Genomic DNA, 27,283 nt, shown 5'->3' on the forward strand with positions numbered 1-27,283 from the left:
AAGCCTAAAGATCCTAGCGGGGCGCCCCAAGTCCCCTCGGCAATCGCTGTACGATCGCTGATTTGAGCATACGCTCCGCTGTGGCTGATCTCCCACGCCCTGGTTCCCTGGGGGGGGGGGGGGGGGGTGGAGGGGGATCTGCTCGCTGCAGGAACACGGCCGTTCAGGGGCTCGTGCCCGACCGTGCCCGCGTCCGTGGGTGCTGTGCTGTGCTGCAGCTGGTCATCACTGCCCGTCCACCCTGCTGTCGGTGTGGTGCGCAGAGATCCAGAGATCCAGACGAGCCAGAGTCCTTCCTGAGCTGATAAGAACCGTTTGGAGACCCGCGGAACGAACGTCTATCTGCACCCACAGACCTCACAGACTCAAAACACTGCGGGGTACGAATTGCATCGCATCACATCACATCACATCAGATCATCTTCAGGTTCCCCTCCTCTTCACCGTGTACGCCCGTGCTTTGCTGTGCTCTGCTCTGCTCTGTTGTGCTGTGCTGTTGTATTCGCTTACGTTCATCTAGAGCAGAAGTTGTTTTGCGCTGGGCGAAGCACATGTGGAAACTTTCCGTTCATCTCATAAATAGAAAAACGAGAAAATGAATTTCGTGGCGTCTTTTCCTGGTTGGGTAGGTCCCCCGGAAAATCCAGGAAAAATTGCCAGCCATGGACTCGTGGATAAGATTCCCATTATTGGTGGTGTGTGGTGTGGTGTGGTGTGGTGCTAGGAGAATGACGCCGACAGCAGTGTGTACTGTCTGAAAATGAACAAAAAGTGCAGGTGTACCTGGCGAGCCTGGACTGGTACTGGACGGCTTGGAACTTGGCCAGTCGCTGCTTTGCCGCGCGCCCTGCCCTGCCTCGCCTGCCCTGCCTCGCCTGCCCTGCCCTACCTCCTGCTCTTGCTCCTGCTCCTGCCTGTCAGAGTTTCAGCCCGCCGCCGCCTTATCCCATAATCCCACTCTTCGACGAATTTCATCGTCCCCATAATAATACTGTAATGTTCGAAATCTCCCGCCCGCCTTCCAGGGCAGGAATAACCTGGGAAAATCCACCGATCGCTGCTAGGAACACCCTACCCTAGGGCTGCCCGGCGACAAGCCTTCGTGTACGGGAAATTACACCACCACAAATTGCCACGCTTCGAGGCGTTCTTCAGCGATAGGTATCCCACAAATGATGCATACAGTGCACTCCTACAGTATGAGCAGATTCATCATTGAAGAACAAAGATGTGTATGTATGATACCTTTTCCAAAGTATTCCGTGCACTCTACTGTAGTGAGCACATTCTGCACTCCACGCAGCACGGAGCATTGCTACGAACGGAGTTCTGTCCGATGCCCGCTATGATCCTCCAGGGGTTGTCCTGGGGAGGCCATGCCGTGCCCGACCACCCATTCCAGATGCAGGGCACGGTCTAAGAGCGCCACGCTTCTAGCTGATATCGGCCTCAACCGAGGAAAATCAACAAGTCACTCGGCACCACCATGGACCTCCCAGAGTCCCAGGAGTCAAGGACTTAGACTCTAGGACGTTTTTTCCTCAACGACGGCGGCATTGGATTGCTCGCATAGGTTGACCACATGCCTGTGCTCCGTGCTCATGGCGGTGGTGGTGGTGTCACTTTTTTCCCAATAGTTCAACACGCACGTCTTTCTACGCGAATCCAGACTGCTGGTGGTGTGCAGCAAGATGAGCTGAAGATACATGCTTTCTCTCCCCCCTTCCCCCTGCTTCGCCTGATTTCATACTTCCCACCACATAATCCCTCCTTCCCTCCCTCTCCATACTTTCTTATTCGATTAACTTCCCGCTATAATCTCCTCGCGAGATTAGAGAACTAAGCACCAGAACTCTCCTCCACTCCTCATTCGAACCGCCGTCACCCAAGGAAGTGAGAGCTAGTTCATAAGTCCGTCTCTCGCACTGACCTCGACTTCCACGTAAAATATATCGATTGGGTCTCGTCTTCGTCCTTTCATTTTCAAAACCGTTCAATATCTTCAAAATGGTTGACCTTCAAGCTGCCTGCTACGGCATTGTCTCGACTTTTTTCGTTGCTTCAACTATCACTATTCTTCTTCGTATCTACTCCCGTGGATTCGTCATCAAGAACTTCGGGTGGGATGATTGGTGTATGACTTCGATCTTGGTATGTGTGAACCTCATCCGCTACTGACAAGACTTTGTGCTAACATATATCAGTTCTTCAACTGTGGACAACAAGTACTTCTATACTACTTCATTCATTATGGTGGTGGACTGTAAGTAATTCTCAAGTGTCAACACCGGAATTATAATAACCCATCCCCAGACACATCGAACAGGTCATGACCACTCACCCAGAATGGCTTCCTAAACTTATTACAGCTCTCTTCGTCGAAGAGCTCTACTACGTCCTCATGCACTGGGTCATCAAGATGGCATTCCTTCTCTTCTATCTCCGCTTCGCCACCAAACGTTTCAGGACTCTAGTATACTGCACTATTGGCCTAAACTGTGCATTCACTGTCATCCAATGGCTCATCTACTGCCTCCAATGCATTCCAATCGATGCTTTCTTCCACCCAGAACTTCACCCTGGCGTGAAATGCATCGACAACGCCGTTCTGGCATTCGTCCCTGCTGCACTGGTAAGTCATCACTCCCAGTCCCCCTCATCCCTCCACCTCAACAGCCAAGCTAACCAACCCCCAGAACATCTTCACCGACATCTGCATCGTCGTCCTCCCCATCCAACCCCTCTGGGCGATCCAAATCTCGCTCCGCAAGCGCCTCATGCTCCTCAGCATCATCTCCCTCGGCGGCATCGTCGTGCTGATCTCCATCCTCCGCCTGACCGTGCTCCTCGAGTTCCAGAAGATGACAGACTTCACCTACTCCCTCGGCAAAATCATCATCATCTCCTGCATCGAGCTCGAAGTCGCCATCATGGCCGCCAACGCCCCCTCGCTGCGCATCCTCTTCAGTAACGCAGCAGCGGCCGGAGGCGGCTCTCAAGCTGCGTCCGGCGGTGGACACCACTCCCTCACCAATATGTCCAGACCGCAGTCGAAGCCGCGGTTTGCGACGACGAGCTCGACCTGCCATATTACGAGTAAGGGCGCGAATATGAGTGTGCAGCTCACGAACGAGCGCTCGCATTCAAACCAGTCGAACAGCTCCGAGGAGTCCCTGACAAAACATGTGATGAGCGACTCCGGGATTCTGGTCACGTCGATTATTGGTGTGGAGACGCATGATGCGAGGAGGGATTCGAGGAGGTCGAATGCCGCGAGTGATCGCTCCGATATGGTTTGATTGTTTGATTGATCAATTTAGTGGTCACTCACTCACTCCCTCGTTCATTCAAGCTAAAAAATCGGAGTCGATGAAATATTCTTGGGTTGTATCTATGTATGTATGTATTCGTACAAGCGCTGGAGTTCTGGGCCGGGCTAGGAATAGGGGAAATACTCATGGAGTTTGGGTTCCTTTCTTTTTTTTTTCCGGCGATTTTGGGTCTTTCCTTGGGTCGGGAATTACATCCTCGCGGGGGTTTCGCCCCAACCGAGACAAATTGCGCTGGTCAACTCGCACAGTGTTCTCATCCCAATATTAGCTTTTTCATTGCAATGAAGAACAAGTATCTAATTTTCCTTTCCTTTCCTTTCCTTTTCTTTTGAAAAAATCTTGAAAGAAAAATACGAGGTCCGTTTCCATATATGTTGAGTTTGATATTATAATATTCTTATCTTATCATATCAGGTTATTTTCATGCCTACCTAGCTCCTAGGTAGCTCGGGAGCGTGTTTCCTTTAACGGGAGGTTTGCCGTCGGGATAGGTACATATCGCCGAGTCGGCTGCCTCGCTTGCTGCATACATACCTACCTAACACAATTCCCGAGGGACGGTCAGAGGGTCGGACCCCTTTTGGAGGGGGCGGCGGCCAGCTAGTCAGGAAGTGGTTTGTATTCTGACCCTTAGACAGACATTCTTTACAATACACACTCTTGAACACCTTTGAATCGAACCTTTGATTACTGCGTATAGGGATATACACTTGTTAATTGTTTATAGGTACGATACCAATAATTTGACAAATAGATAATTTATAATACGATAGCGTTTAGGAACATTCTCAGCTATTTCCTTGCATATATAAGATAGGAAGGAGCCTTGAGACTTTTCTCTTTTATAGGCTGACTATATAGACTATAGACTTCTATATTCTTCTTATAATACCGCTTATAAGGCTCGTTCGAAGACCTTAGGATATCATGTCACCTATAAGCATTGTCCGTATATACGGAGTTTCCGAGCATGGTTCAAGGGTCCTAAGCAGGTACCCGAAACTCATTGTGATGAAAGCCTCGCCCATGAGCAGATCGAGATGAGATGAGGACTCCATCCCACCTTACCGACCTTCGAAGTGGCTGTTCTGAGAGCATCTCAGAACAGGGCTATAGAATACCCGGTCTGAGATCAAGATCAGCAAAGAATTCCGTGTTCGCTGAGCAGATCTCAATACCCATCAGGGTACGAGAGGAAAGTTCCTATCTACCCGTCGAGTTGCGATCACATATCACATACGCCCATCTCCGCCTAAACCAGAATGAGATATGTCGCTATCCCGGGAAGACAAGCGAGCAATCAAAGAAGTATCATAGTCCCCTCCAACGCGTCGAGCACGCGTTAAGTCTCTTCTTTGCATATTCTAGTTTTGTCAGTCGTTTACCCTCCTCACTTATCAGGACGCGAATCTTTAATTCACTTCTCGTTTTACCAAGGGATTGAAACCAAGAATAAAGATGGCAGCAAAAACAGGTGTAATAGCAGCTCCAAAGGCACCCGCTATATTGAAAAGATGGGACCGGCAGTCTAGAAATCGATATCGTCGCTACAGACATTCGAGTCCACTAACCTGCAACTGTCCTTCTCGGAGATATTCCAGAGATGTTTGTGGGTTTCCTCCTAACTTTTCATCTCTTCTCCCCCATTCCCGATTCTCCTATTTAGCTGAAAACCCCATACTCATCACTTCCTAGGGCATATCTCTAATGCCAGATGCCAACATCTCAAGAAACAGAATTACACCCACCAATACCAGAATCCCAATCACATTCCTTTGACTCCTCGTAAGACTTTGAAAACAAGAAACGATGCGGGTAGTGTTTCGAAGCCTTGTAATCACGATTCTAGAAGGCCTACCTATCAACGCAGAAAGTTTTCAGGCAAGCAGGGAGCCCAACAGTCTCGTGGCCCAATAGGACAACCTCGTCAAACGCCGCAGAAGCGAGTTGAAGAACTCCCATTCTCTACGAGTACGTGTAGTTGGGACTACGCACAGCTGATATCGGAGATTGAGAATGTTGTGTCTAATGACAGTCAGCCAAATATTGGGTATGTCACGCCAGCACACGATGTGAATAGGTCTGAACTAACACTCTGAGGCCATACTTGGATAATTTCATCCAAACCATGCAATGCTTCCAAGCCAAAGCTGCAGCCTCCTGTAGTGCGCCCAGCACTTTGACTGATTCGGATATCGCTCATTTTGCAAGTTCTTGTGCAAATCTTGCATCAAGTACTCTCAGAGATGGTCGAGCATTTCCCGAAATAGGCATGCTTGCTCTCCCCAATCAATGCCAGTACATCCTCTCTTTGCAGACGGCAAACAATCGCCCGCACACACCCAAGCACAAACTCGAGCTCACGCATACTCCTCCACCATCCCTTGAGCATCGCATACCAAAACCCATGCTCACAACGCCGCCGAAACGAAACCAAGACAAGCCAACACCAACACCTTCACATACTCCCAAATCACGCAGCCCCTCCACAGACCGCAGCCCCTCCACAGACTCCCCAATCCCAAGCATCGAACCCATCCCACCACTCATGCGTTTCAACCCCCGCAACCCTACAGTCCCATGCGCATTCTCATCCTCATCCTACTCTTTATCCATCTCCCCCTCCCCCACACCTACCTCAGACTCAAGCTCACCAGACGATTCCTCAATCTTTGAGCCCATTGATGAAGAAGATCTTTCTGATGGCGAAGACACGGAGAGTACTCCTGCTATAGAAGATGAGAGAGAGGAGAAGATGTGGTGTTGAGGGGACAGGAGAAGAAAGAAGAAGAAGAAGAAGAAGAAGAAGAAGAAGAAGAAGAAGAAGAAGAAGAAGAAGAAGAAGAAGAAGAAGAAGAAGAAGAAGAAGAAGAAGAGAGAGCTTGAGACTACGCTTAGGTTTCCGAGGGTGTGCCGGGTATCTGGTAATTGGGAGGGGTGGGCAGGTTTGGGAGGATAGGGTGGAAAAGGATGATAATGTGGATGTATAGGGTGACCTCGAGGATACTGAGAGGGGTATGAAGGGCACTCCTATTTATTTGGAGGAGTTGGGTATGGATATGGAATTCGGATTCAGATTCAGACTCAGATTTGGAGACGGAGGATGGGATGGAAGAGGAAGTGGGTGGAGTCGAGGTCGAGAATAACGCTCAACCACCGCAATTATCCCAGGACAAGAGTTAGTCTCGATGCCGTCCTCAAAAACATCTCGAGACCAGCCTGAATGGAAGGTAGAAAGAATCTGGGATATGTGAAGATTCTTAGGCATGTTCTTGATCTACCTTTCCCACTAGTATCAAAGATAACAATCTTACGCTACTTAGCTTAACTTACTCTTTCAGTTGTTTTATTATTCATGTTAATTATCTAAGAGTGGGAGTGAAGCCGAAGAAGAAGCACGCCAGAGTCCAGACGATGACTGTTCTTATCTTTTATCGATCACAGCACCACCTTTCACCGGGAACCACTCACATCTGGGACTAGCCTACTCAAGATAGGATAGAGGGAGGAAGTGAAGCTGTTGTAGTCGGCGTTGATGTTGGTTCAGAAGGTGTTGCGAATCTCAACTTTAAGCGCGGTTGTGACAGACGAGTTGCTGCATACCTAGGTAGTCAGGGGCTAGATCTGGCCCTCAATGCATCCTACTGCAATCCCACATCCATATCGTGGTGCTTGATCTTGGTGGACTCGTTCGCTATTGTTCTTGCCTTTCTGGTAATCTCTGCTGCCAACTTCTGGCTCACCCCTTCTGGACATGTGCATGCATCCTGTAGGCGACCAGACGGATGCCATTTCGCGCATTCATACTTGAGCTGGTCTGGACTTGCAACTTCGTATGATTGTCATTAGAGGCATATCGAGCACACCGCGTAGACAGAGGTAGAGCTAGGATGTCTAGACGTTGTGCTGGATATGGCTTTTGATCAATCAACGTCTTGACGACTTCGGGTACGCTGTCAGCACGTAAATATCCCGTTCTCTTCCAATATCAAATTGCTCAAATTCAAATTCAACTTCAACTTCAACTTCAACTTCAATTTTCAAATCACTTCAAAACCTACGATGCCTTCGGAAGTGGTCAAATGCCCTAAATATGAAGCATCAATTTCCTCCACATAAGCCTGCCGCTTCTGCTGGTAAGCTATTCGTTTCCCATTGTATATTTCTCTAACATCTTTAATTTCGCAGATGGCTCTACATTGGTCGACATTCACTTTCCGGCAGACTTTCGAATAATATCATAGACTGGAGGACAGGAACTTGAGGACTTGAAAACTTGGAGGATCAGGATCTGCTGGGTGACAAGATGATATATAGGCTTGGACAGAGAAGAGTTTCAGCATTTGTTCATTAGTAGGGCTGGCAGGGAAACATATGATCTTCGCTCGTAGCTTATCGCGTGCTTTCGTGCCATTCACCTCAGTCCATTCATTACCGCCGTATCACACCGCCAGAAATGAAATAACACCTACCTTCACGTTGAATGAACTCTACTCGTATAAACAGAATCAAATTTTCTGTACACCCCAAATCCTTGCCTGCCCTGACAACAATAATCCACCTCATCACGAGTTTATCCCTTAAGTACTGCCTCTAGTCTCCTCGCTTACTGCCTAGGTAATTTGGCGAAGTTGTTGTCAGGTGAACGCGTATAAGCCCAATTTCCACGTTGCTGCAGGCTGCAGTCTAGGTAGTAGATGGATAACAAAACACTCTCTCTTTTCTATAACCTAACATCTACCCACATCCCACAAAATCCAGAGATTCTCGATCGATTCCTCATGTACGTTACAAGCAGAGCGCTGAATGACCGGCGCGAGTCAAAATGTATAGCTGTAACGCCAGAACGAAAATATTATCGGGATGGGCTCACAGTTGTGAAACGAAGCCTACGGACAAGCGAATGACAAATGAGTCCTGCGAGAGGTGTTATTCACGTGCCTAGGCAATGATGTGAAAGGACACTGAATGAAGCCGCAGCAATGAGATATATTGCAGACAATACCAACATCCCGATCCCAGAACTGCACTGCGACTTCGAAGATGACGGCGCTGTATACCTCGTCATGGAGTACATTGAGGGGCATACTATGGATCAACTCAGTGCTGAGCAACGTGATGTTGTCCAGCAGGAGCTCGATAGGCACACCGAAACTCTGCACCGGTTGAAGTCTCGGATAGTTGGAGGACCATCAGGTCTGATAGTCCCGCCTTATCGCGTCACTCTCAAGAGTCCCCGAGAAGAATGGGAGCTGGAGGAATCGAAATTCGACGAATACGTATTTTGCCACAACGATCTCTCGCAGCAAAATGTGATCGTTGATACAGAGACTCTTCAAATTCAGGCTATAATTGACTGGGTTTACGCTGGTTTCTACCCCGAATTTTTCGAATTCCCTTTTTTCAAGCGGCTTGGTCCTTCGGTAGCTCTAAACGACGAAGTTGACGACACTGAGAATTTACTCAAATTTCTTACATCGCATCTCGTATGTGTACTCTCTGATAAAGATCCTGAACGCTGCTAACGTCTCGAGACTGATAGAAATGAATGTTTCTGAGCACAAACAGAAACGTAGAGTGACAGATATTGCCTCAGCCCTACAATAGCAACAGAATGAATGCTACTAGTGCCGAGTACTGAACGGACAATCCAAAGCTTGTTTTGCTAGCACACTACAAGGACAGGTGTGTTGTAACTCTCTTGTACTTCTTATCAGCACTAATTTTCAATAGATCATCTGCAAAGTGCCCAAAAACTAGTACCCGCCGGTCCGTCCAGGGGAAAGACAGGTATGGACAAGTTTGTAGCTATACATAACTCTTATTGTAATCTCCTAGGAATAAAGTATATATTTGCAAATTCCCTAGCTAGTAACATTTCGAATACGCCCGAACTATACTATAATATAATACACAATAGTTGACTCTGGAAATGGGAAAGAGAATAGATGATGGCAACAATAACGTATTTGGCTACTCTGTTCCCTAAGGACAATACTTAGGATACATCCTTTGCTATCTGGGCTGCTAACAACGGTGGACATCATTCGAATGATGTCTTCGGGCTCCAACCTGAAGTCTTGACGTCCTAAATCTTGGAAAAATACACGCTGGCGCCTCTGGTGAAAATAGAGTAACCGGCAGGCACATCATGCTCCACGTATTGGCTCTCCTCAATGTCCTCATCAAATTGAAATGTGAAGTGGCATGTTTCTTCGTCGTGGATGAATAGGTATAAGCCTTTGAAGCAAATCGCCCTGTCGTGTTCTACCGGAGGGAACCGATGACTTGGGATGATGCTCTCTTTTCGTCCAGCAAGAGCGTCGTCGCCTCTCTAATCAAACACATTAGTCTACTTTCTGTAACGGTCGGAGAGGATAAGAAAGATGTCTAACCGCCATAATGTACACGACACAGTACAACAAGTCGGTTCTAGTGCTTCTTTGCTGGTTGTTATGTCAAGATTTTTTTGTGCGATAGAGAGGTGTAAATTCGATAGATACTCCTGTTCCAAGACACAGCGAAAGAGAAATCCTGAGCAAGCACTCCCTTTATACTTGGGTCTGACAATAGAGCCTCGAAGACAGATGTTCACCGAGGGCTTCTGACTAGTAGGGCTCGGCTTTTTGAAACTGCTGTTATTGAATTAATATGCTCGTTAAACCTTGTGAGATATCTTTTATCTTAGTATTCAAGGTTTAAAGGCCTACTGCAGTAACGCTATGAAGGGATCTAAGGGTCTCAGGCTGTCAGGGTAGTATCAAAGCCTCAGTTCTAAGGACAGCAGAATACGCGAGGTAGTATTGTGGGTAAAGTTCCTACTCATGTAGTCTTTCTTAGCCTGTTTAAGCTTGCTCGTGTTTGCCCTGTTTTATCATGGAGAGCGTTCCTACTCAGGCCGCACAGCCCTTTAACCCCCCTCTGTTGGTCAAAAGTAGCGGCTCTATAATAAGACCCAGAAGTAAAGGGAGTAGAGCTGGAAGTGATATGATTTATCAGCAAAGGAAACGCGAATCCGTATACCTACTACGGGGATCGTTTTACAGACACAGACTACACTTTTTAAAGTTACAGACTGTAAACAGTAGGTCTTTTGCTTGTTTTCTGTCTGCAATTTAGCTAATTATCTGTATTTTCCCGAGTTGGGATTCTCTGATTTTCATCAGATTTCCACTATTTTAAAGTTTTCCCCGACTCGACCTGAAATCCAGACTCTGTCTGTAATTTTTAGCTTTTCCCCATGAAAATCGTTCCCTCTGCCTCCTCTTCCCTCCCTCCTTCCAAATCTCCCTCTAAGGTAAGGTCTTCTATTCCTCTACTGATTGATACTTCTCCCTTCTCCCCCCCCTCTTTCTTTTCTTCCTCCCTTCTCTTTTCCTTCCACTCTTTCCCCCCTCTTTCGAGTAAACTTACGGTTAGCTAGTATTTCAAGTGAAACATGAAAAAGTAAGAAGGTTATATGAAGGTCTAAGTTTTTGAAACCTTAATCTGTATTTCATTACTACTGAAAATACAGACAAACTACAGACACCCGTAGACGCGACACGGCGTTCACTCCAGTACGTATTGTATGAAATACACTCATCTCATCGCAGCCTTGATGCCTCATACTGTATCGTCGATTGCGGAGATTGCTTCTGCATGCAAACTGACGCAAGTATGAAAGTGTTTGCCCATGATATGTGAATATGCGGCAGAAGGACCCATGTACTATAATCTATCATCTGTGGTGGTGCATCATAGTGCGTTGCCTATTGTAGTAGGACTCGCAATTGCCAGACATTGTTTCGCAGTTGGAGGCTGCGTGTGTTTTTACATCATGATCAGAGTGCCTTGCGTCACAGAAAAAGGTCTCTTTGGCTCCGCTCCGAAACTCGTTCGACAAAATATATTGATTTCGCCATGATACCTGACTGGAGTATCTGACCTTAGCATCAGAATCTGAAAGAGCTTCAAGGCGGATCGTTATTAACCTTACGAGACTGCGAGACTTGGCGGGTAAGAATTTAAAAGGAATTGATGTCCCGCTCGTGGAAGAACAGTAGGAATGAATATTCCCACCTCTAGATAATATCTCAGTAAATACCCAAAAACACAAATCCTCAAATTGATAAACCATGGCTAGTAAAGCTGCCATACAGACCCGAGCGATCTACGAAGACAAGCATCTCATCGACAGGCAATCTCGAGCAAGGAACCCGGTCACCAACCCTCATTTCATTTTCTGGAATCTATATCTAAACCTGCTTTTCGGACTCCAGACAAATACCCTTCTCATTCTAAATGAACTCCCCTTTGAACGCCCAGTCTCTTGAAAGCTGGTACCCAGTCTCAGACAAAAACATCACTCGCATATCGATCATTCTTGATCCCCGCAAACCAAGTCTCGACCTCATCATCCGTCTTCGGTTTCCCCAACCCCTCCGCCGCTTCCTGGTAAATGCGTTTCGTGGTGCTTGCAACCCCCTCGCCAACCATGCTACTCCCACAAACATACAACGACGCCCCCTCATTAAAAACCTTGATCATCTCTTCCCGCTCCTCCCACAGCCTATCCTGGACGTAGCGACACCCCTTGCTGTCGGAACTTGACTTGGAGAAAGCGTAGTACAGCTTCACCACTCCGTCCTTCTCCCATTGTGCCAGTTCGTCGCTGAACAATGCATCCTTTTCCGGGTGGGCACAGCCTATGAAGAGATATGCCGCAGCAAGCTTGCGACCTGCTTGGATCTGCATAGCTCGCTCCTCGACGAATCCTCGGAATGGAGCCAGGCCTGTCCCTGCGCAGAACATGATCACGGGAGTGTTTTCGATATCAGCAGGCGGGTGGAAGTTGCCATGGCTAGGCTTGACTGCCACGTGAATTCTATCTCCCTCTTCAACACTAGAGAGGTAATTCGAAGCGACTCCCAGGAATCTCTTGGAGCCCGCTGCTTTTGACGGGGTGTCGAGAACGGACCATGTTATTGTGGCAGTAGTGGGATCTGCAAGAGGAGACGACGAAATCGAGTACTGGCGAATCCGCATGGGCGGAAGCATCGCTAGGAAATCACCAAGTGGTAGGGCGGCATTGGGGTAGTCTTCAAGTATATCGAGCGGAGATCGTCGTTTCGCGAGGATTTCTTGCTCAAACTTCTCGCCTGCCAGTGCTGAGATTTCAGACCGAATATTCTCGTCCGCACAAGATGCAGCAATCCGTGCAATATTCTGAGGGTGTAGTCAGAAGCTGATTACCGCATAATAGCAACTTTAGGGACTCACCTTGCGTGTTGCCGGTTGGCTGAGCTCCACGTACATACCCAATATGTCCATCATTGATATCGGGTGACCCGTAGGGAGTGTAGTGTTTGCTCCGTCTCTGATTGTGAGCATTGTATCCCACGGTAGATGAGCCCACTTCAGGACTCGGCGAATGTTTCTGGAATTGTTCATTGGGAGTACAGCGAGATAATCACCGGCTTTGTAGGTCATGCCGGTAGGGAGGTTCAAGACAATATGGCGCTTCTCGGGTTCTCCACCTTTGGTAATTATCCGATTGCTCATGACGACCGCCTCTTTGACGTCCTGTCGCAGCTTTGATCGTCTCGAGCCTGTATCAATATCAATTTCCAGGCCGATTTCTTCCTCGGGCTCTACATTGCTTCCAAGAGCAGACCACAACTGATCATCCTGCCACTTGTCGAAGTCGTTGAAAATATCACCAGCTGCAACATCACCGAGACCCATGCCAGCAATTCGAGTCGCGCCGTGAGCTTCGAATGTAGAGTTGAGGACTTTCGGAACTCGGTGAAAGGTTGAAACCCAATCATCTGAAGCCATTAGCAAATCGTGTTCTTCAAGAGACACCGGAGGATTCTTCGAAGGGAAAAGGTCGTGTCAAAACACCGAAAGCGCTACTCACGATTTCCGCAGCCGAAGACTGCATATTTGACACCCTTGAGTACTGGACCTTCTAAGTTCTGAAGCCATTCAAAGAAGTGTGCTGCATTGTCAGGAGGTTGCCCTTCGTAGCTCGAGGAAATGAGGACAACTGGCTGGTCCGTTGGCACCTTGTCAACTGCACTGTCTAGAGGCTCAACTTGAGCGTGGTAGCCACGACCAGGAGCCATCCTTGCCAAGCTTTGGGCTAGAGCCTCACATGTACCAGCATTCGATCCGTACAAGATTGTCATAGGCTTCTTGAACTTGCCAGTTGATGTATTATCGATGCCTCTAGTCTTGACCTGTGCCTGGCCAATGGGTTAGCGATTGGTTGGAGAGAAAGCATGGTTGAGGAGAAGTGGGTGAGCCTCCAAGGAGCTTCAAATCATTTGAACATAATAGCGTGTCACCTACTTTGGCCTCATTGGATGTATCTACATGAAGCATCTTTTCAAGGTAGACAGGATCGATATGCTCTCGCAACGAAGCGTGCATGTAGAAGTCCTTAGGTTTCAGAGTCAAGGTCTGCTTGATTTGCAGAGAATAGCTTGGATCATCCTGCCGAAAATTAAAAGTTTGGAGCAACATCGCAGTCGTCAGAATCGCCTCCTGCCAAGCAAATGGTCGTCCAATGCAGCCTCGCATCCCATTCCCAAACGGCTTCCAACTGTTATTGGGAAGTTTGGAGAATTCTTCATCAAGCATCCTCTCTGGTTTGAAGGCTTCGGCGTCGGAGCCAAAGACTGCGGGATCTCGATGAATTGAGCCTAGAAGAGCGATGATTGATTGCCCTTTTTTCACCTGATATTTGCCACCGAGGATGATATACTCATCCGGTGAGTCTGGGAGTGGCTGAAGTGTGAACGCAGGAGCAGTAGGAGTGAGTCGTAAAGTCTCTCGAAGGCATGCTTCAATATAGGGAAGCTTCGACATATGATCCACTGTAATTGGACCTCTTCCAACAACTTCGTCGACCTGGCGCTGTGCTGCCTGGTATGCTGCTGGATTCTTCAAGAGGTAGTAGAACAAGAACGAAAGCATGCCGCTCGTAGTTTCGTGGCCTGTAATGAGGTTAGACAGTTTCCTTTATGGGGCGTGAGACGTACCAGCAATTAAAAATGTAATCATATTGTTGAGGATGCTTTCCTCTGTCAGACCTTCGCCAGTCTTTGGATCTCGACCATTTATCATGGCATTAAGCAAATCTTTCTTATCGCTTGGGCGTATCCTCCTCTCTGCTACCACTTCCGCAGCCACTTTCTTCAAAAGAGCGATATCCGTGTCGTATTTCTGCTGGGCAGATCTGTAGAAGTAGTTTGCGACTGCTGGTCGCCTCGCCCTCGCCGCAGATTCCTGTAAGAGTCCAACCATAGCATCAACGAAAGGATGTATGGCCTCCTGGTAAAAGCTGTTGAATCGGGTATCCATAGCACAGCTATTGCTATCAGCGAAGTAGACATGGGGTGGAGGACAACATACAGAGCGATTGAATCTAAAGTCAACCTCGTAAAGTCATCTGGAACGTTGATCTTCTCCTTCGGCCCAAATCTAGCCCACTTGACGACTAGTTGAGAAGCAATATCATGCATTTCGTCGAACATGGATCGAATAGAGAGCGGCCCAAATGCTGTCTTTATTAGCCCAGTCCTCGAGCTCAACGTGAAGGCTCCCTACCTGGCATCAAAACTCTATGCGCTATTTCCCAATTATGTTCTCCAGGGTATGCTGTAAACAAACCGTCGTGTACACCGTTTCGAATCTCGTCAAGGGCACCCGATACCATTTTCGTGAATCGTTTCTCGTCGCATACTTCGTTCATGAGCTCGTGGGTGGATATGAAGACTTTCTCGCTGCCCCCGAGGGTGAGTTTGTAAATTGGGCCTGGTATATTAGAAGATGGAACATTATCTAAAGCCAGGAAGCTTACCATATGTATCTGCCAGTCTGCGAAGACTTGCCATAGAATCTGCAGCATCAACATCATTGATATTTCCAAGTAATGGAAGCCCTGGCGGGCCAGGAATTGGCTCGGTCATGGTTGAGGGAAGAAGAGGACGAAGAACCACGAAGAGGAGGTTGGAAGAAACTGAGAGGAGGTTTAGGGGAAGACGAGAGAAGAGAAAGGAGGTCTATGTTGGTCGTGCCTCTGCTGAGTATCAGAACCTAGCAATTCAACAGGCACGGAGCTGAAGAATGGCGCCGACAGTGCGTGGATCCGCCCCGTAACAATGCAATGCAAACGCCGGGAGCCGCGAGAAGATCATGAGCCGAGGAGAGGAGGAAAGAAAGTAGACGAGCATAGAATTCGAGATCTGCATAGTATCGCAGCCCACCTCTTGTGTCGCCGGAATGGATGTGTTGTCCGGTGGCAGTCCATGTCCGCCCTGAGGGCACACGGGGGGGAAGTGTATCTCTCCATAACATCCGAGTCGTGTAATGACTGAATGAAGAGTCGAAGTAGAAGTTTCCTCTGCATTGCAGAGCAGTGCACTGGCAGAAATCAGTTGTTTCACATGCAATAACGGCCACCATGATATACGTGAATTAAGGTCGTCGAAGTTGGGATGGGGACAGGGACAGGGAAGAGACAACAGACCTCGGTAACAGCATGGATGTGGCTTGTGGCGGCAGCTTATCGATGATACCCTGGAATTCCACCTCGCGGCTCTCTTTGATACAACATCTATAACAGTTACATTGTGTATTTGGCCAACCTCCGCTAATTCGAAAATGTACTTCTTTCAGGCAGCTACAGACGAGCAAATCACTTAATTCTCGTCGGCAGCTGTAAGCTTAAATCCATGCGCATCTCGTTTGACGCGAATAGAGAGATCGGACGAGTCTAGTACTCCGTCACTGGCTATTCTGACGCTGGATATTATTATTCCTAGAGGTGTTTAAGGAGCGTTTTCGGACCAATAAGCTAAGAGGGTAGAGGAGTGTAGAGCTAAGTACAAAGAAAATATCTAAACTATGTTATCCTTGCTATAAGCTTCTGGCTTTCATGCTCTTTTCTTTCTTCCGGACAAGTACAGGCGTGAGTAAAATGTAAGACGGGAAATTGCGCTAGAGAATGGACAAGAGGAAAGATAAATCCTCGCAATGTAGCGCGCCTTTGCTTCTCGGACCGACCGAATTGACTTGGTCCGATTCTACCAGACTCTACTCTCATTCATTATGCCATTCATCAATCAACTTTATAAAGAAGCAAATCGGGGGTATCATCCATCATAAAGACATCACCAGAAGAAGGCCTCTTGTAGGCTTAGCCGTAGGCTGTTCTTGCTTCCAGAGATTTCAAGATGAAGCCCTGTGTGACGGTCAGCCCGTTTGAGAAGTCATTTTGTCGCTGTAAGATGGGCATACCATATCGATCCAGTTACCACCTCCGAACGTAGCCTCACTCTTGCCAGTATTGGTAAAGCCGAGCTTCTCATACCAAGAAATCTTGTGCTGTTGCAAAATATCAGTTTGAATAGGTTCGCGGCTGCCAGTGGCTGGAGAAATGGCTTACATCATGAGCAATCAACGACAGTTTATCAGCAATACCAGCTCCATTCATATGCTGCATATAAGACATCATCAAGACCCTTCCAATGCCCCTTCCTTGAAATCCAGGTAGCACAGCGACAGAATGGAGAACGATAGTCCGTCCATCTTCCTGGTGGCCCAGTTTTGACGGCTTTGGAGACGCTGATTCCCAGTCCTCTGGTACACCCATGGACTGATCGGTAGCTACTGCATCGTTTGTCTTTGTTGAAATCACATGGCCGAGTAACACACTGACAGCTCCGTTTCGACGGCTTGTCTCAACGGGTTTGCCTGCTGCGAGAGTCTCGATTTCGAAGCCTGAGCCTGGTACTACCGTACAAAATATCCCGTAGCAGAGCTCGCCACACTTGGTGAGTCTGTACTTGAACTATAACCACATGTCAGGATCAGCTAAAGGGTGGGGTAGAGCAAGACAAAGATGTCATCAAAAGGAGCAAGCTGTCACGTGCTCATAATATGCATCCGATTGAAACTTGCCTTCTCTCTCGTCGCCCGTTCCTCTGGGTTCGTGAAAGCGGCATTCTCAAGAGCAACACAGGAGTCCAAATCTGAGATGGTAAGAGGTCGTGTGTAAGGGTGAAGGTTGGCCGGTGCCTTGACTTGCTGACTCTCGGGAATGATCACGAATTGGCGCTGACGATCTGTTGACGGAGAAGCAGCGGCTGCCTCTTCCTGGTGCAACGGACTGTCTGATCTCTCGGTCGTGACGCTATTCGGACTCTCTGTGAATGGCACTGGTGGCGCTGGCCTTTCTTGCTCCAGATCACGAGGCATGGCTGCTAGATTGAGGTAGTTGGCTCTGGACTGTTGCAATGCTATTTTCTGTTGCTATGAGAGAGCTTTGTGTGTGACGCGGGGTTGGGTTCGTTTTCGAGGCCGGCCTGGGAGAGCTGCGGCTGAGTTGGATGAGTGGGTAAGCGGATACAGTACCTAGGTATGGATGCAGGTGGATTTGCTCGGTTGCTCAGAAGTTCAAGTGCATCTGGCTACCTATGGCCATGACGGGATTGGACTCGACGGCGTGTACACTACCTTGGGTGTTTCTAATGCGTTGTTCTTGGAACGAACTACAAGCTTGATTGATTGTTGGAAGTGATGCGTGTGAGTTGGAGAAGTGAAGTGAAGTGAAGTGAAGTAGGTAAGGTAGTGTTTAGGCACAGCCATGGCCTAGTATAAATTCGGTGACAAGACAGGACGCCAGTGGAGGGGAGGCTCAGCCATGATCCATCCCCCGCCTCAGCCTCGTCATGTGCTGCAAGGGCACGGATGGGTTTCCAATATATGAGGGGATGGTATAAGTAAGCTCTGGTTCAGGCTACTGTTGCTACGACTGCTGAGTGAAGAAATGGCTGTTGAAGTCTAAGTTTGAGTCTGATTCTGAGCTCTCTATGAGTACAAACGAAACTGAGGTAGGTAAGTATCGTGCTATTTAGAGGAACGACAACTGGCATGAGATTCCCGACCCGATCCAAACAGCTCTGGAGTGGCAAGGTGCGGCCCGAACCAAGCCAGGGGTTCATCCATCAAAAGCTGACCGACCTCAACTCAACAATCAGCAACCTCCACTCTCCGCAGATAATGGAATTTTAAATTTACAGTACACGCTACCACGACGTACTGAAGTCCTTCTCTACCACCCTCCCACATTACCTCCCAAAACCCACTTAGTATGGCATCAACAACAGCACAGCGCAGACTCCTCCAGGAATACCGCGCCCTTACTAATAACCCCCCAGAAGGCATTACAGCCGGCCCAGTATCAGAAGACGACTTGCTCTACTGGGAAGCACTGATCCAAGGACCAGAGGGCACACCATTCGAAGGCGGCGTATTCCCCGCCGAGTTGAAGTTCCCCAAAGATTATCCGCTCGCGCCACCGAGCATGCGATTCCTAGGGGAGGTGTGGCATCCAAACGGTGCGTTGCGTGTCTCCTGCTATCGCATCCATTCCAATTCCATCCTCCTGCCCCGATTACCCCCTACTATGAAAAAGGAAAAAAGGTACATACTGACACTATACTACTTCTCTGCAGTCTACCCCAGCGGTCTCGTCTGCATCAGCATCCTACACCCACCAGGAGACGACCCAAACCACTACGAGCACGCCTCCGAGCGATGGTCGCCTATCCAGAGCGTCGAGAAGATCCTTATCTCAGTGATGAGCATGCTAGCGGAGCCGAACGACGAGAGTCCTGCGAATGTGGAGGCTGCGAAGATGTGGAGGGAGCAGAGGCCCGAGTATGAGAAGAGGGTTAGGGATGGGTGTAGGAGGATGTTAGGGCTGTGAGAGTTAGTTGAGGTGGGAAACTTGGAAGGGACCGGATTGCCTGGGAGTGAATGGATTGTTAGATAGAGACGTTATACGCAGTTAGAGAGATGGATGACTATAGAGACTAGGGAGGGACAGGCGCTGAGCGGTTGTTACGCATGGCATGTATAAATCAGATGCGCTCTGAAACTAGGGCGTCGGTGAGTCGCGGACTTGCCTGTCTATCTGCCTGCTTTGTATCTGCCTAGCTGCGCAGATGAAGTGATGCCTAGTTAGAGGCAGAAAGGCAGCTAGGTAAGTAGGCAAGTCAGCGCGTTGGGTCGGCGATGAATGATATCCACAGGGGAGAAATACGAGTCGATTCAGACTAGTCAATACATCGATAAACACTCTTAACATGATCGAGACTCCACAATGAAACCCGGACTCTATAATGGAACTCAAGATTCATGTATCGCCCTGAATAATTTGTAAGAGTGACTTCTCGGTATCCACAGCTATACCAAAAAGGTGGTAGATCATGGAATATTTGCCTAATGGATGGAGGCTTATAGACGGGGGAATCTTCTTTATTTATATCGAATTATCTAGCTTGGATTTAGCAATATTCGTTCTATCATATGTCCCATGCCCGATTCTGTCCCGTTATCCCGTAATATTTAAAGTATCCTCATAACAGTTCCAATTCCTTCTCTTCGTATTCCGAGCCTCGCGGTGACCTTACTACGCACTAAGCTTCATTTTACTACTTGTATCCTAGAATAATACCTAGCTCGGGTCTTATTCTGTCCACGAAATACGCCTATCTAATTCGCAGCTAAAATAACTTGTCCACCTTCCCAGGTCTCACCCTGCTCAAGAGTCAACCAACCCTTCACTGCACCAGCCTCGACGCAGATCATCTCCTTATACCCGTCTTTGGGTGCGAAATCGCTAATGGTCTCTGCATCTTCCTTCCATGGGTTCCAGACCACGACCTCGTTCAGGTTATCTCGCACAATGCTATACTTCTTCTTGCCGTCCTCGGAGATAACCACGGCGGATGAAGGGCCCTTGGCAGGGGTATACACACGGTCGATCTTGGACGCGACGGTAACGGCAGATGTGGGGGAGGTGTAAGGTTCAGCGCGGAGTGTCACTTTGTCGCTGTATGGGGAGGATTCGAGTCCTGTTACGGAGACGGAAGAAATGTCCTGTAATGGAGAGAATTAGCTTTGCGAGTATTCAAACCCAACTAATGCAAGCTTTTGGTGTCATTCAGAGAGGGGGGAGAAAACTACCTTGACTCTGAAATAAGTATGCATCAAAGTCTGGAAGTCCCAAGCGGTCTCTCCCTCATTGCGGACTACAAGACTGGTAGTCAAACCCTCCCGACTCAGCGTAACGCTGTAAATCAGGCCGAAAGCGTACGGCCATGCTTTCTTGCTCTGCTCGCTGAGATTGCTGGCGCTGAGTCCGAAGTCAAGTTTCACGCTATCATCTCCGGCAGAGGAAGAAGACAGGCTAGCTGATTCAGATGTACTCTTGCCGAGGAATTCCCAGCGCGATGTTCGTGCGAAACCGTGTTGCGGAAGAGAGGCAGTTGCTGCGTGATTGGGAGCTGTTCCGAAAACCTGGATAGGATGTTAGTATGCTTAGGAGATGCTGTTTTTCAGCAGAACAAAACCCTGCCAAATTTTGCAGAGTATATGTCTCTGTATCTTTAGATACAAGGTCCAAGCTGAGGTCTTATAGAGTACTTCCTCTGACTCTGCCGACAAAAGCCTAGACCATATTATGGAAGTAAATGTATGAACATACCGGGAATACTAACGGCACACCACCTCTGACTGCTTTAGTCCCATCTAACTTAGCTGCCTCACTCAACCACAATCTCTCCTGGCCAGCTCCATCCTTCCAGCTGATGATTGTTGCTCCAAAGAGCAAGATCTCGGCGCTCTCGCCTGTTGGCAATACAGCTGAAACGCGCGAGTGCGAGTGTGTAATGTTCACTTGTGCTTGCGGCGGGAGACCTGGAGTCGTCGCGAGAGCGGTGGGTTTCTTGGGGCGGTCGACCATCTTGATTGAGGGTATGGTGTTGGTGGTTTTGGATTTGGTTGTAGTGTGGTCGAGTGTTGTTGGTTGACAGTCTAAGAGAGGGGCGAAGTGAGGAAAGGAAGGCGGGGTACTCAGTGGTAGGGAGCGAAAGGCTGGCTTTGTTCAATTTCTCGCAGTATTGCAGACAAACTAATTGAATCGTATGGTATGAGAGGATTGGATATACTCTTCTACAGCAGTGAAGGGCGGAAAGAGGAAGGGAGAGGAACAACACAGGATGAACTTCAGCAGACGAAGAGAAGCTCATGCTCATGCAAGCTGCTCATAGCGGGGTTGGTTGTCAGCAGCGCACTGCATTCAGGCTTCCCTGCAGCATCCTGAAACAGATTCGGTACGGTACGTCCATTGGCTAGATCCGAAGGAGATGCTGAACCAACCCCCAAAGGTGGTGACGCCCGAGGTATTCTTTGACGCTTGCAGGCTCGCATAGCTGACACGGTCTGAAACTTAGGTCATGAAGTAATTGAGAGCTTACGTATCGTACGGTAGGTATGAACTGAAGTCTGAGAGCTGTTCTGTGGTCTGTACCTTACTTGGTAGTTGACACGAGTGCCAGTCGGAAGCCGGAAGTCGGAAGTCGGAAGTCGGAAGTCGGGTCGGCTGACGGGGAAGGACGGCCCGATTCATACCCGGATCTCAAGTTGGAGGAACCTCTGTTCGTTCAATACCTTAACTGCCCTCAAGCCGCCTACACATCAAGATAGACATGAACATCGAACTCAATCCAGAGAATCTAGTTGGCATATCTCACCAGTGTCACGAAAGTCAGACTAGGTACCTCAATAGCATCATCATAATATCAGGAGTACAGGCTTGAACGTGTATGTACAGAAGCGAAAGAGTAAAACGAAATCAATGATCCTAACTATCCAGCCGGCCATGATCTCGTAATGGTATCGTAAAAGACGCCCACCTGCCTTCAAACCTACTGTAGCTCTTTGCTATGCCGTGGCAATTCCTCAACGACGTAGAATGGTCCATCATCAAAAGAAAATAATACGCAAGTTGCGACAAACATCATTTACACAGTCATTCCCTCCGCAACTCCAGCCATCAGCATCCTCAATCCAGCTCAGCGATGAGCTTGTTGCTCATGGCTCTGCATTCTGACCTCCAATACCTGGCTCATATGCTGCAAGTCCACACGTGCCTTTTCGTCTTCTTCAAGTATGCCACGAATGATCTGCCACTCGACCGGCCTCATCTGGTATGCTTGCGGCATCAGGAATGCTACAGTGGGTGCATCTTTGTACGGACCAAGAATCTCGCCTGCAGCAGCCTCTCCTGCCTTCTGGTCTTCCATTTGCCGACGTTGCGCTTCGTCGTGGGAAAATCCTTGTTGGGGAACGGGAGGCGCGGCGAAAGCTCCTTGAGGATTGATAGGGGACATTGCAGGGCCAGCGCCAATTCCAGAGATTGACATTTGACGCTGCGGGTGGTTTACGACAGACGGAGAATCGGCATTGACTCGTGGCTGCTGATCAACGTTGATATCATTGCGGATGACCAGGGCTACAAGTAGTATGGGATCGGTGCGGCTTTCGGGTACAGTGTGACCTTCGAGGTTCGTGATGAAATCTGGCAAGCTTCCAGGACTAGGTGGAACAGGGACGAGGTATGTATCGCGGACATTACCCAACCCTTTGTTTGTTAAAACCCCGTACCGCTTTCTAGACTCAAAGTATTGGTATAGCGCAAGGAAATCAGGGTCGGAAGATTCGCCAATAGGTGTGATACTGACAACAGCGACATCAGTGGGAGGGCTGTATCGCAGACTGCACAGGTATTCGTTCGCCTTATCCTGATCGATCCTACCTGCAATCTTGAGGTCCTTGTGGAGGTTGTCCTTCCATGATGCAGCAATCTTCTCGGTAAATCCTGCAACGTGTTTTGCCGAAGCAGGAAACCTTGCAATGGATTCCATCGTCACACTCCCATACCAAACAACGTCAGGATCGGTGGGGTATGCGGCTGGTGAATAAGCATCAGAATCTCCTTCGTCATCCTGGAGCATCTTGTCGATTTCTGGGTCAACACCTGGACCACTGACTGGCGGCAAGTTATTTGAAGATTCTCGACGAACATGTTGGGAAGTAATTGGAGACGGGGCAACTTGAGAGATGACTTTGTTGTAATCAAAATCTGGTTGAGATGGCTTTCTTGTCTGGACCGCCAATTTTGGAGCAGCATTTCCTCTGATGTCGTCAGTGCTGCGATACGAGTCGATGTCTTCGGGGTCAATATTTCCTGGTGAATTCTCCCGGGAGCGGACAGCCATCTGAGCGTTTGGATCTAGCATGCTTCGTCTGCGAGAGATGGGCATAGCGTCACTTGCGATGGCAAAGTTCTCGTCCTCAACAACCTCTTCGCCTTTATGAGTTCGACGTATTCTTGGACCATCATCTGTGACCATGATTGCCTGCTTGTCTGCACGCGCTTTGAGTCCTGCCACTTCCTTCTTCAGCTCCTTGCTAGCCATATCATCTGATGACATGGTAGCAAGTGCACTAGGTAGCAATGTCCGTTTGAGAAGGCGGTCTGTGAGTTCTTGATTCGTCTTGAGATTGGCGGCTATCATTCGACATTTAGCGGTATACGAATGCTTGTCCTGGTGGGCATTCGTGACAGCATCTTGGATCTGAATGGCAAGGCGTTCCACCTTCGCATCTAGTGTATCATTCTCCGCCAGGCTGTAGGCGTGATTGTTGATAGCATGGGAGATGGCACTCTTGAGATTCTTCATGATGATTTTGGCACCTCCTTCCTTGAGTATGTCGTGAAGATCGGAGAGTCTGACAGGAAGTTCGGATGGTGGTGATTCTTGTCGTGGTGTTTGTGCAGCAGATACTTTGCGAACTTTCGATTTGGATTCCTGGCCTGTTAGCAACGAATCAAAATATAGAGAAAATTAACGCACTTCTTGGGATTCATCTCTGATCTTCCGTTTGGCACTGCCAGCACGAGGTGTATCCTTCTTCAGTGGCGTAGAAGGGGAGCTCGCCTTGCCGTTGGTAGCTGGATCACTGACTCGCTTGCCCTTCTTCTTCCCCTTTGGCTTCTCTTCCTTTTCATCTTGCTCGGCCTGAGCCTGTTGTTGGGCGTGTTTCTTTTGGCGTATCTCCCAAACTTTGATTCCTTTCTTCAGTCCGTCCAAGAGCTCTTTGTGACCCGCGGGGCCGCATTGCTCACAAAGATAGTGCTCGGGTATCTCATCCTCGAAGGTGGTGACCCCAACGCAGACGTTGTGCTGCCAGACGGTACAGTTGTCGCATGCGATCCACGGCTCCTCGTCCCCAGGAGGACTGCTAACTGCACCGCAGACACAACGAATGACTTCGGCTTCTTCCTCCTTCTCTACCTTCTTCTTCTTGGATCCTTTCTTTTTGGGTTCGGGAGTAGACTCCAGGTCCATCTTTCCAGTATGGACGCCCTTCGTCGCGCGGACGGATCTTCGAGGTTCATCTATTACTGTCAGCCCCGCTCTCAACCGCTTGGAGAACGAATCTGCATACCTGCCATAATGGAATCCTCACGCGACTTCGATATGAGATGGCAATAGACTGCGCGATTTCACGCGATCTGGTTCTGGAGCTTGCTGAGCAAGTGGATACCGGGTGACTTGTGGACGCGCTTGGATCGTCCCCGCGCGTGCGCCAACGAACCGATTGAAAAGCAGCCGGCAAATTTGTATGCTCTTGTCGCGTAGTCGAGGCGATTGTAACGGAGTCGCGCAGACGCCGCGAGGGTGTCGTTGAGGAATGGGGGTGTTGTTATTGCTATAGAAGAGATGAGGTTGGAGGCAAGCGGCGACAAGAAGCTAAAAGGTAAAGTTAGAGAGTGGCTCGAGTGGTCGAGCTAAAATTCGGAGCCGACTTTTTTGCGGGGAGCCATGTGACCTGACGGGGTAAACGGCGCTAAAAAGCTCGAACCTCAAAAAATATGTATCAAGAGAGGCGCTCCGAGCTAGAATTGTGAACATCAGTTCTAGATCCTTGAAAAGCCTTTGATCAGTCACCTGCTGCTTAGGATCGAGTCACCGATTCGAGACATATAATTCGATCTTTACTGCGATATCAGGTCGATTTAAAGCTCCATTTCACCTTGACTCCAGCTCTTTGTGGTGGATTGGACTGGATTCTCGAGACCAGCCATCCACCTCTTTGTTCTCAGCCTCGTGCAATCGACCAAGCAACTGCTCTCCTAGTATATTGCCTGACCGTCAGACTTACCGACAGATTGAACTGCCACTACTGCTCACCTCTGTTTGCACACATTCCAAACAGCCTCGACGCCATTCGAGTCGCATACCTGGGTCCGGCGACCTCCCTCCTGCGAATAGTCACAGCACAACCCACGAACTTGCCGCGAAGTCTATCTTCCATACCCAGATACTGATTGATTCACCAGTTCCTAAGGAGATCCGATATACGCTTCCCACAACCTCTGTCGAGCTTCTCCAGTAGCTCCTGCATCCCACGCTTCAACATCCTATCCACGATAGCCAGAACTACATAAATTGAGCCATGGCCGACGTAAGGTCCCTTCTGAAGAACGAAAGAGCTGCACGGCGAATACAGCACCAGCATGCAAGCTACTTGACAGGCGGGCTGTCATGTACGATCTGTCACCTCCAAATGAAGGATGCACTCTGGGATGCACACCTACGATCTACTGGGCATATGATGCGAGTTGAGACGGAAAGTACTTCAAAGAAGCGGAAGGCCACCGATGAGGATGGAGAGGACACAATTAGAAAGCGAAGCAAACCTGCCAACGGTCTTCCTGATGGATTCTTTGACGGACCTGGCGAGACTATCGAGATGCCTTCACGACCAGCAACACCCTCGAAGCCGGTAGCCAAGGTTGATGAGGACGAATGGGCTGCGTTTGAGGCGGATATTGCTACAGCCGAGGAGGAGATGAAGCAAGCAAACGATGCGGTGATCTCAGCACCAGCGATAATGGCGGCAGACGTTGCGAAGGAGGAGATTGCTGCGTTGGACGTTGAAGCAGAGAAGGAGGACGCGGCAAGGAAGTTGGAAGAAGAATTAGAGGAGATGGAGAGTTTGGAAGCAAGAGTCAAGAGGCTGAGGGAGAAAAGAGAGGAGTTGAGGAAGAGGGCAGTGATACCAGTGGTTGTTGCAGAACCGGATGACGATGGAGAGGATGATGATTATGACGACGAGATTGATGATGGTTTAGGGATATACTGACTGGCTATCACGCCAACATTTCTGGCCTTGCTTCTGTTCGGCTTCGCATTGATCGAAGGCACATGACATATCCCTAATCTCCTCCCAACCAGATCGATTCTTGTCGTTTCCAGGTGGAAGATTTTATGGATCGCCCTGGGCTTATTGGAGTGTGGTCTCTGGGGTCCAATTTCATAATCTCCGCCTGCCTCGCATGAATGGGCACGAACTAATCAGCTGCGCGTGAAGAGTTCTGCTCTCTATGCAGAGGTGTCAACGCGGAGTCTGTTGATGGGATTGTGCGATGTGTTCAGACTATACTTGCAGAGACGTAGGACTAAAGGTGTGCTTGCCATACCATTGAGCTGACAGATAGAATCACATTTGGACCAAATGTATGGTGTGCCTGTACTGTCAGGTCGACGCAGATCTCTATTTGAAGCCAAACAACTCTACAAATACACCGGCTTAGAATTGTGTTATGCTTGTTTCCCTATCAACCCTAGAGTAAAGTCCTGGCGAGAAAGGTTTCTACCTAGTTCTTAAATACATGAGGGGAACAAAAGTTCGATTCCATAATGTGGTCTTAGGCAAACTTTCTGCCGCTTTTACCGAAGTCCACGCGTGCAAGAGGAGGAAGTTGAAGCTGGAGAGTTGAATTCGTAACAACCGTAGTGAAGTGGTGGAAGTGAAGAAGGGGAGAGGAAAGAAGAAGAAGAAGCTGTGGGGAGAAGGAAGGATACCGACCACGCACCACGCCGAAAGGCAGAATGCACGAGAGGAAAATCGGAAGCATACCTTATGTTGGGATGATCGGCTGCTCAATACTATAGCAGGGGAGTGATAGAGCTACAATTCTCCTACAATTTCGGACTCATGAAGTAAGCAGATAAGTCAGTTGTCAGGAATATGCCGAGGAT

General features: G+C 48.7%; 10 protein-coding genes across 12 annotated transcripts; 5 read left to right on the forward strand and 5 right to left on the reverse strand.

Annotated features, from left to right (window-relative positions):
* Window positions 1–2,007: 2,007 nt before the first annotated feature.
* Window positions 2,008–3,299, forward strand: ONS95_011748 (uncharacterized protein; the record flags this gene model as incomplete). Its single annotated transcript, XM_058505376.1, has 4 exons — window positions 2,008–2,151; window positions 2,205–2,263; window positions 2,314–2,632; window positions 2,697–3,299. The coding sequence occupies 4 exons, from the start codon at window positions 2,008–2,010 to the stop codon at window positions 3,297–3,299; spliced, it is 1,125 nt and encodes a 374-aa protein (XP_058359933.1).
* Window positions 3,300–5,460: 2,161 nt separating this feature from the next.
* Window positions 5,461–6,099, forward strand: ONS95_011749 (uncharacterized protein; the record flags this gene model as incomplete). The annotated part of the gene is made up of 1 exon (XM_058505377.1): window positions 5,461–6,099. The coding sequence occupies one exon, from the start codon at window positions 5,461–5,463 to the stop codon at window positions 6,097–6,099; it is 639 nt and encodes a 212-aa protein (XP_058359934.1).
* A 1,892-nt stretch (window positions 6,100–7,991) lies between these two features.
* On the forward strand, window positions 7,992–9,167 carry ONS95_011750 (uncharacterized protein). The gene is made up of 3 exons (XM_058505378.1): window positions 7,992–8,818; window positions 8,875–9,017; window positions 9,066–9,167. Exons 1-2 carry the CDS (start codon window positions 8,315–8,317, stop codon window positions 8,878–8,880), a joined length of 510 nt encoding a protein of 169 aa, XP_058359935.1. The 5' UTR covers window positions 7,992–8,314; the 3' UTR covers window positions 8,881–9,017; window positions 9,066–9,167.
* A 27-nt stretch (window positions 9,168–9,194) lies between these two features.
* ONS95_011751 (uncharacterized protein) lies at window positions 9,195–10,036 on the reverse strand. The gene is made up of 2 exons (XM_058505379.1): window positions 9,728–10,036; window positions 9,195–9,666 (listed from the first exon to the last, which is right to left on the reverse strand). The coding sequence occupies exons 1-2, from the start codon at window positions 9,731–9,733 to the stop codon at window positions 9,421–9,423; spliced, it is 252 nt and encodes an 83-aa protein (XP_058359936.1). The 5' UTR covers window positions 9,734–10,036; the 3' UTR covers window positions 9,195–9,420.
* Window positions 10,037–11,288: 1,252 nt separating this feature from the next.
* ONS95_011752 (uncharacterized protein) lies at window positions 11,289–15,873 on the reverse strand. 3 transcript variants are annotated; one of them, XM_058505380.1, is made up of 8 exons: window positions 15,181–15,873; window positions 14,928–15,134; window positions 14,733–14,880; window positions 14,360–14,688; window positions 13,668–14,314; window positions 13,234–13,561; window positions 12,594–13,141; window positions 11,289–12,539 (listed from the first exon to the last, which is right to left on the reverse strand). In XM_058505380.1, the coding sequence occupies exons 1-8, from the start codon at window positions 15,287–15,289 to the stop codon at window positions 11,664–11,666; spliced, it is 3,192 nt and encodes a 1,063-aa protein (XP_058359937.1). In that variant the 5' UTR covers window positions 15,290–15,873; the 3' UTR covers window positions 11,289–11,663. The 3 variants fall into 3 exon arrangements, with proteins under 3 accessions (XP_058359937.1, XP_058359939.1, XP_058359938.1); XM_058505382.1 differs by having other exon boundaries at window positions 14,360–14,880; XM_058505381.1 differs by having other exon boundaries at window positions 14,733–15,134.
* A 645-nt stretch (window positions 15,874–16,518) lies between these two features.
* ONS95_011753 (uncharacterized protein) lies at window positions 16,519–17,579 on the reverse strand (the record flags this gene model as incomplete). The annotated part of the gene is made up of 4 exons (XM_058505383.1): window positions 16,519–16,563; window positions 16,620–16,706; window positions 16,768–17,172; window positions 17,283–17,579. 4 exons carry the CDS (start codon window positions 17,577–17,579, stop codon window positions 16,519–16,521), a joined length of 834 nt encoding a protein of 277 aa, XP_058359940.1.
* A 663-nt stretch (window positions 17,580–18,242) lies between these two features.
* Window positions 18,243–19,542, forward strand: ONS95_011754 (uncharacterized protein). Its single transcript, XM_058505384.1, has one exon. It carries the CDS (start codon window positions 18,475–18,477, stop codon window positions 19,090–19,092), a length of 618 nt encoding a protein of 205 aa, XP_058359941.1. The 5' UTR covers window positions 18,243–18,474; the 3' UTR covers window positions 19,093–19,542.
* A 338-nt stretch (window positions 19,543–19,880) lies between these two features.
* ONS95_011755 (uncharacterized protein) lies at window positions 19,881–21,132 on the reverse strand (the record flags this gene model as incomplete). Its single annotated transcript, XM_058505385.1, has 3 exons — window positions 19,881–20,267; window positions 20,355–20,687; window positions 20,875–21,132. 3 exons carry the CDS (start codon window positions 21,130–21,132, stop codon window positions 19,881–19,883), a joined length of 978 nt encoding a protein of 325 aa, XP_058359942.1.
* A 1,111-nt stretch (window positions 21,133–22,243) lies between these two features.
* On the reverse strand, window positions 22,244–24,690 carry PHF3 (PHD finger protein 3; the record flags this gene model as incomplete). Its single annotated transcript, XM_058505386.1, has 3 exons — window positions 22,244–24,043; window positions 24,089–24,633; window positions 24,684–24,690. 3 exons carry the CDS (start codon window positions 24,688–24,690, stop codon window positions 22,244–22,246), a joined length of 2,352 nt encoding a protein of 783 aa, XP_058359943.1.
* A 1,004-nt stretch (window positions 24,691–25,694) lies between these two features.
* Window positions 25,695–26,384, forward strand: ONS95_011757 (uncharacterized protein; the record flags this gene model as incomplete). Its single annotated transcript, XM_058505387.1, has 1 exon — window positions 25,695–26,384. One exon carries the CDS (start codon window positions 25,695–25,697, stop codon window positions 26,382–26,384), a length of 690 nt encoding a protein of 229 aa, XP_058359944.1.
* Window positions 26,385–27,283: the final 899 nt, after the last annotated feature.

The sequence above is a fragment of the Cadophora gregata genome (genome assembly GCF_030347475.1).
Source record: "Cadophora gregata isolate MNR1 chromosome Unknown scaffold_5, whole genome shotgun sequence".
Classification (NCBI taxonomy): Eukaryota; Fungi; Ascomycota; class Leotiomycetes; order Helotiales; family Ploettnerulaceae; genus Cadophora; species Cadophora gregata.

Coding starts and splice junctions, on each gene's coding strand:
- ONS95_011754 (XM_058505384.1), top strand. CDS start 18,475: ATGGCATCAACAACAGCACAGCGCAGACTCCTCCAGGAATACCGCGCC.
- ONS95_011750 (XM_058505378.1), top strand. CDS start 8,315: ATGAGATATATTGCAGACAATACCAACATCCCGATCCCAGAACTGCAC.
- ONS95_011752 (XM_058505380.1), bottom strand. CDS start 15,289: ATGACCGAGCCAATTCCTGGCCCGCCAGGGCTTCCATTACTTGGAAAT. Junction 15,135..15,180: donor CAGACTGGCAGATACATATG/GTAAGCTTCCTG, acceptor CTAATATACCAG/GCCCAATTTACAAACTCACC. Junction 13,142..13,233: donor AGTCTTCGGCTGCGGAAATC/GTGAGTAGCGCT, acceptor TAATGGCTTCAG/ATGATTGGGTTTCAACCTTT.